General features: G+C 40.5%; 1 protein-coding gene across 1 annotated transcript; it reads right to left on the bottom strand.

The window, feature by feature from the left end:
- Positions 1–4,085: 4,085 nt before the first annotated feature.
- Positions 4,086–6,311, bottom strand: LOC119780532. Its single transcript, XM_038280606.1, has 2 exons — positions 5,986–6,311; positions 4,086–5,231 (listed from the first exon to the last, which is right to left on the bottom strand). The coding sequence occupies exon 2, from the start codon at positions 5,136–5,138 to the stop codon at positions 4,086–4,088; it is 1,053 nt and encodes a 350-aa protein (XP_038136534.1). The 5' UTR covers positions 5,139–5,231; positions 5,986–6,311.
- Between the last annotated feature and the right edge of the window lie 1,463 nt (positions 6,312–7,774).

Genomic DNA, 7,774 nt, shown 5'->3' with positions numbered 1-7,774 from the left:
AAATAAAGAAGCTAATTAAAAGAGGTGTATATACATTTATGTCTCACTGTATACTTAAATTTCTACCTACATTTATTTGTTTATTGTAATTTTGGGAACAATAATTGTATACTTATTTCTTTATTGAGCATTTATTTATTTCTGTATTTATTTTTAAATATGCTAGAGCTGGTCCTCCATATGCTTGGTTCCCAGAGACAGGTGTACTCTGGGTGTGCATACATTGAGCTCTTTTTCCTTTTATTCTGTTTCTGAACCTGAAATCAGGGAAACTGAGTTTTCCATTTCACAGTTTCCTCAACCTCTGTCTCACTCACCGTGGTAACATTCGCCACAGAGCTAACCTGGTCAGCAGCAGGTTTGTTCAGTAAACTCAGTGTCCTCTGTCTGCCCTCTCCTTACAGCCGATCACGTTGTTTTATTTCCTGATTTAGTCCAATTTTGTCGTAGTTTTGCACATTCAAAAAAAGAGGGCCATGTGGTTGCAGGTTTTCTTTCCAACCAATCAATAGCACACCAGACTCCAGTCATCTCATGAAGTCATCATGTTCAGACTGGATTCCCTTGATGAGATGAATGGAGTCTGGTGTGCTATTGATTGGTTGGAAAGAAAACCTGCAGCCACACGGCCCTTTCTGGAACCTGTTTGACACCTGTGCTTTACAGTAGGACATCATTAATGAGTGTATGGAATACTGCTGGGGCATTAGAGAAGCTGAAAGGCACGAAAATGTACTCAAAGTGTCCAATGTAAGTTTTGAAGGCTGTTTTCCAGTCATCTCCCTCTCGGATTCTAACCAAATGGCGTTTTGAAGGTCCAATTTAGTGAAAACAGTGGCTTTACTTCAAAGCTTGAAGGGCGATGAAATGAGAGGCAGGGAGTATTTATTTTTCACCTTGATCTGGTAGAGTTCCCGATAATCAATGCAGGGACGAAGAGCCTTGTCCTTTTTTTGCACGAAAATAGAAACCTGCTCCAACAGAGGATGTAGAAGGGTGAAATATACCAGCCTACAGGGAACTGTTAAAATATTTCTCCATTGCTTGTCATTCACGTTGGGACAGATTAAAAAGCCATCCTGATGGAAGAAGTGTGCCTGGAAGAAGATCAACTTGCTGTAAGTTATGATATTCCAGAGGAACACTAGTGAAGTCTGCTGGAGGTGATTGGGGATCTGCTACATGAGTGTGAGGAGGAAGAGCGGAACAGAAGCAGTTTTTTGCACATGTATAGGCAAAAGGCCTGTTGGAAAAGATCTAGGAAGTTATGGCAAGAGACTGTTTTGATGTCATCCGGTTTATAGTAGCTTCAGCCCATCTTAAAGCTTTGTCTGAGTAAGCCAATCACATAAAATATCTTACTTGCATCATCAGTAAATGCGGGGAATGCCCGAACACCAGGGTGCACTGTAACACAAACCCCTTGCATTTGTTGAGGTCACTGGTGAATGGTTGCGGGGTAGGCAACACTACGTCCCTGGATGCGGAAGTTTTCCAAAGCACTGCTGGAGCTCTGTTTTCCTCCTGAAACACATGAGGAGAAGAGACTTTAGAGTTGATTCCCTGCAGTTGCCGGAAAAATTCAAAGAGGATCTGATTTGTGGAGGCTTGCTGTTGAGCCATGTTGGAAATAGCCGAGTCGTGTCAGCTGAGGAGGATTCCCTGTTAGGACTGAGTGACTCGTAATATAGAAGCAACTGTATTGCCTTATGTTGTCTAATTCCTGCCCTTATGCTCACTTGGCATCACAGAGAATGCAGCATATAAACAGGGTGTCTACATGCTGGAAGTCACATGCGAATCTTGGAAAAAAAAGGGCTCCTAGTGGCTGACTAGCACTCGTAATCAGGTGATAAGCTAAGAGATTTTGACAGGGCATCGTGTCGGGTCATGGGTTATAAGTGATGTATCATTACGAATGATGCAACTAGGTAAATCACTACTTATATGTTAAGGGACCATTGTAGTTACCTTATCGGTCTGTGACAGTGTGCGTCACTTCCGCAAAAGCGCAATGCATTTAGGGTAGTTGACGCCATTTTTGTGGTGAAGAGACAGCAGCAACAAACAAAAGAAAACTAACAGAGAGCAGACGTGTTCTAGTTGTTTCTTTGGAAATAATGGTACACTGGTGCTGCGTCAAAGGATGCAATAGTAATTCTAAACAGAAAACAGCAGATGGTGCCTTACGGTTTTTCGTATTCCCCACTTGGAAAAAAAATACGGACCGCAGACAGAGGACTTAACAAAGAGGCCACACTGACATCAGACCAACAGACACAGAACGCTCTTTAAGACGTGGTTATCGGGAACAGCTGAAAAAGAATGCCCTGCAAGCAACTGAAACGGGGCTCCATCAGGCTGATGAAATCCTTGAGCAACAGGATGAAGTTACACATGAGGCGACAGAGAACCCTAACCAGCAACAGACTGACACGCAGAAGGCTGCTGAAAACATTGGCCGGCCAAACACCAAGGATGACACAGAAGGTGGTCGTCAGGAAGGACAGACAGAATGTAACCTGTGTGTGCTCAGGTGTGCAGAGATGAACCGTCTTTTGGAAGAAAACAGAGAGCTGCGGCGTGAACTTGATGAGCTGCAGATCTCTGATTGCTTCTTTGGAGACAGTAATGAAAAAGTCCAGTACTATACGGCTCTACCAAACTTAGCAACCTTTATGGCTTTGTTTAATTTTCTGCTGCCTCTCATGTCTGCTCAAAATAAAATTCTCAGTCCATTTCAAATGCTTCTGTTAACCTTCATGCGTCTGAGATTGGATCTGCCCTCAAAACACCTTGCTTATCTCTTCCGTGTTTCACCAAAGACAGTGTACAGAACATTCAATGAAATGGTGTCATTTTATATGCAAATCTAAAGCGTGCAATTGTGTGGCCAGATAGAGACACCTTGCACAAAATTATGCCTCATCAGTTTGTGGAGGCCTTTGGACATAGAGTCACAGTGATTATTGACTGTTTTGAAATTTTCACAGAGAAACCTGCTAATTTGAAGGCACGTGCCCAGATGTTTTCCTCCTACAAGCACAATCATACCATGAAGTATTTAATAGGCATAACACCCAATGGAGCTATATGTTTCTTATAAAAAAGGGTGGGGTGGGCGTACAAGTGACAAACATATCACCTTGAACAGTGGCTTTCTTAACATGTTGTTGCCTGGGGATATTGTGTTAGCTGACAGAGGTTTTGATATACAGGAAAATGTTGGCATGCTGTGTGCGGAGGTCAAGCTTCCAGCCTTCACAAAGGGGCATGTCGAATTCATGTCGAAAGGGTGATTGGAAATGTTTGTCAGAAATACAAAATATTAACTGGAACCATACCCATAAACACGCTGTTGACATGTGAAGGCGAAGAAGTCACTTTTTTGGACAAGATTGTCTCTGTCTGTTGTGCCCTTACAAATCATTGCCCTACTGTAGTGTAAAAATGAAAGCCAGATCATGTACTGTTTCAACTTTATTCTTCTTTTCACACCAATAGAATTTTGATTTTTTTAAAGTTAACTTTTTTTTTTACTTTTGAGAAATAACAGCAAAAAAATGTGGGTTTCACCACCACTTCAAATATTAACAATGTTTCTGAAGTTGTAAAAATGTGTGTACAATAAAGAGTGGAGTTTGAAATTTGAAACAAGCGTTTTTATTTTCTTCTCAATGAAGCAGAGAATTTATGAAAATGCAACACAAAATCTCAAATACATAGATAATGTCAGTGAAAACAGGCCTGGGTAAAGTGAACAGCAAATACAGTGTGCAACTTATCAATGTGCAAAAATTATGACCAGTGTTTTCGTTCGGCCTGATGAGCAGCACAAAATACTTTAATAACTGCAGCTATCTGTGCAACTGATAGCTGCATCAGCCTTGTCCCTGACTTATGACGATCTTAGACTTTTTTACTTTTTTCTACTGTTTGTTGTTTTATCTGTGGTTTGACATGTTTTCACCTGAGTTCCTCCAGGTGCAGCAATCTCTTGAAGAACCTCCTGTCTTCTAACCAGAGTGAAATAGTTACTCACAAGTTCTGGAAGGCACACACAGTTAAAAAATTGATGCGCCTTTTTAAGGAGAGCACTCCAGAGCTGTGCGTCTGGCAAAATACGCACCACAGCACATTCCTTTTGTGTCCACAAAACAAAATTTTTCATCCAGTTTTTCCAAACAAAAGCACTTGTCGCCACTGTTGCATGCCTCCTCGATGGTGCTGTTTCGGTATTGGTATGGACATTTTATTTCAATGCAACCGCTTCCACAGCAGGTGCACTGCACTATTCCATCAGGTGATGCTCCAACCTCTGGAAAATGAGGATTAACAATGAAGCCACACCGTCTCAGTTCAAAATCACTGTGGTGTTTTTCTCTCTGCAGTCTGTACTGTCTTCTTCCGTTCTCCTCATTTTGAAGTCCCCATGTTGTGGCAGCACAGCGGCCTGCTCTGTTGCTGTTGTTCAGATGGCAAACTGCTTTTATGGTTGTGAGTGCAGGCTTTTCCAAATCAGAAACATACACAGAATGCATGTTTGATGCTGTTATCCGCCCTACACGGAAGTGATGCCAAGCTGAAGAATTTTGCTGCTTTCTTGTGTTCTTTTCAATGTAGTGTGCTTGCTCTGGTGTAACTGCAGCCTTGTCTGCTAAGGTTTTGCAATGTAGAAGCAAAGCAGACAGTTCAGTATTTTGAAATTTCTCATCCCGTAGTTGGCAGAGTGACTTTGGTGCAAAGAATGGCTGCACAGGATCAACAAATGCTTCATAATAGTCAGGATAAGTACAAAGAACTGCAGCTTTCGGCGTTATCTTGTGTATTCCAGCCAGGTAGGAGGTCCACTGATCCTCTGTGGCAATGCCATGTGGGCAAGTGCTTGAGGATGCCCTTGGACTTGGCATGCTTGTTCCTTCACCATCCAGGATTTTATTCAAGGACTTTCGTTTGGAGTTCGGAGTGGTGAAGTCTATTCTGTGCCCTGCTTCTGCTCCCACCTTAGAAACGTTGCTGGGTATCATCCAGTAAGCAGGTTGGCCAGCCACTGTAACTGTCTCTCTGCATCTGATGACAGCCTCCAGCTTGAACAGCATAGCTGCAACATGTGTGCATGTCTCTGCGATTCCAGCCATACATGTACAGTGACCTGATAGTATGGTGCCTGTTGGTTCAATGATGGCCCAGGGTTTCAGTGGGGTATCATTAAGACGTTGGGAATGAAGGACCTGTAAGATGAGATAAAAAAAAAAAAAAAATTTGTAATCTGAAAAAATTGGTAGGCTTGAGACATTTACTGTACTGTAATAATTTGTTAATATGATTAATTGTTTCAGCCCTACATAAAATACATGAAATTAGCTACACAGAGTAACTACAGCCCAGATGTACAACTTCTAATATTAATATTTTAAATGCTCAGTGTCAGTTCCTCTTATAGTTCCAGTGCACATGTAATTATAATACATTTATTTTCCGTCCCTTGAATGTATTATTTTTCATGATCCAGAGAGAGCATATTAGATAAAAAAAAATAAGAGTGGGTTTTACCTCTGTTTACCTCTGCACAATTCTATATACCTTAAGAAGAAAACACAGGATAAATCCACATATTACAGACATATTTAGACTATATTTGGTTAAACAGACACTGTCTTAGTCACAGGTACATTTAAATGCAATCCTTTTCAAAGTGGAAAAAGTCCTAATTCCACATTCATCAGAGCCAGTGATGCTTTAAGTCTTGATGAACAGCATCTAGTGCATGTAGTGCTTATAACATTTGTATTAATGTTGCAAGACATGCTGCTGTTCTTTTTAAACAAAATGAGCCCTGAAGCTCACATTAAGCATAAAAAAGAGCATGCATATTTTGCAAAGGACCAATGAAACTGAAGAATAGTGTCCCTACCAAAGTTGAAATCAAACCTACACCCTTGGATTCACAGTTCATGCAACTTAACTCATTTACAGCTTTCTTACCTTGGTTGTGACAATCGTGTTTGTACATTCATCTGGTTGAAATGACAAGAGATCCTGCACCCAGCCATTTGAAAAGTGCCCATGGGCTTCAAGGGATTTGTAGTTCCGAAATTCTGAAAAAGTGTAAGCGCTTATTCCATACACAAGGTAGTTGGTAATATCCAGAGAGGTAGTTGGAGGTAGGAGTTCTGCGTCAGACTGCCAACTATTAGCTCTCACTTGGTATGGATCAATGTTGTTTATGGAGGCTAACTTGGCATAATATCGTTCCCTAGCAGCTTTTGAAAGTTTGTCTGGGTAGGGTATCCGTTCAGTTTTCTTGTTCTTTTCCATTTCAATGATAATGCAGCGCTCTCCTCTCGTCTTCTGTTGTTTTGTTTTTCTTTCGCTCACCACAAAAATGGCGCTAGGGGGCGTGTCTGTCATGTGACTGACAAAGACCGATTGATATGTCTCCAAGTTTCAGTTCACCTGAGCCTGAAGGGCTGTGATGTTGAGAAAAAGGCCAGAGGGGCTGTATTGAGATCTCGTTGCTGTTGTTATTGTCTCCGGAGAAAGAAACAACAGAGAGCAGGTTGCCTCTGTGTTGATGATGTTTGAACAAAAGTTGTTAAAAAGAGTTAAATAAGTGCATGCAAATTAATTTAAATTGGCTACTAGAGTCTATGAAGATAGAAAAGGATGTGAACAGGAAACTAGTTGCCATGGCTTTAACAGAATTTTGTGTGTTTGAAGAGCTCTGAGGCGTGTGATCCTGTATGACCAGTGCTGTTTGAAGTATGTGTGTTTGAAATCTAAGTGAAAAAAAAATTCTGTTTAAATGTAAACCTCCTTCTAGATCTGTAGTCAGATCTGCTTAAACACTATGACCTAATCTGGCTGAAAAAAGTGTAAGGTAAGACCTGGTCTCTACAAAATGTAGAGATCTAAAATAACCTTTCCAAACATAAACAGGACATAAAAGGTCAAAATTAAAGGAGGAAACAAGTCAATAAATAAGGAAACAAAACAACAAAAAAAGTTAAAATATTGGATAAATAAGTCTAAAAACTTAGAAGACTAAACAAAAGAAAGAAAGTGATCACTTTATATCTGCCAAAGACGTTTGCTTTCACTTTTAATTGTTACTGCGTCACATTTTCTAATAGCTGGGTTGCATTGAAAAAACGGGTGTCCATTTGTTTGTTCTAACTAAACAAGGCTTAATTGTAATAATTAACAACTTATTTGGTCGATAAGTTGTTAATTATTACAGAACATTTTGGTAATTTCTGCACATGCTTATAAATTGGATGCGTTCTGAGTGATTCAGTAATGTGTGGGAGCAAAGTCATCAAACGATGACAAAACATTACAAAACTTTCTTAAAAAGAAAATACAAATAAGGTGCAAAAGAAATACAATCCTGTCTAGAAAATTTCTGTTACAAAGTGTTTAGTTTTAGTTATATCTCGTTTCTGTTGTTATACAAATGCTGTTGATGTTTGTCTTTTTTTTGGAGGTGAACTTTGGAAAGAAAAGTTGACATAAAATATAAAATTCTGTCTGCAGTTTCGAAGACAGAATTTCTAGGGGCAGCCAAGGTGTTGAGGGGATCTGTCTTTGTGGCCTTAGGATTGGATCTTTGTTATTCGCATTTGATGTGGTCCTGTTGGCTTCATCAGGGCGTGATCTACAGCTCTCACTGGAGCGGTTCGCAGCAGAGCGTGAAGCAGCCGGGATGAGGATCAGTGCCTCCAAATAGGAGACCATGGTCTCGAGCCGGAAAAGGGTGGAGTGCCTTCTCCAG

This window comes from Cyprinodon tularosa, unplaced genomic scaffold (genome assembly GCF_016077235.1).
Source record: "Cyprinodon tularosa strain WSP-4 unplaced genomic scaffold, ASM1607723v1 ctg1617, whole genome shotgun sequence".
Classification (NCBI taxonomy): Eukaryota; Metazoa; Chordata; class Actinopteri; order Cyprinodontiformes; family Cyprinodontidae; genus Cyprinodon; species Cyprinodon tularosa.
The sequence above is the reverse complement of the archived record's forward strand: the minus strand, read 5'-3'. Positions and strand labels throughout refer to the sequence as shown.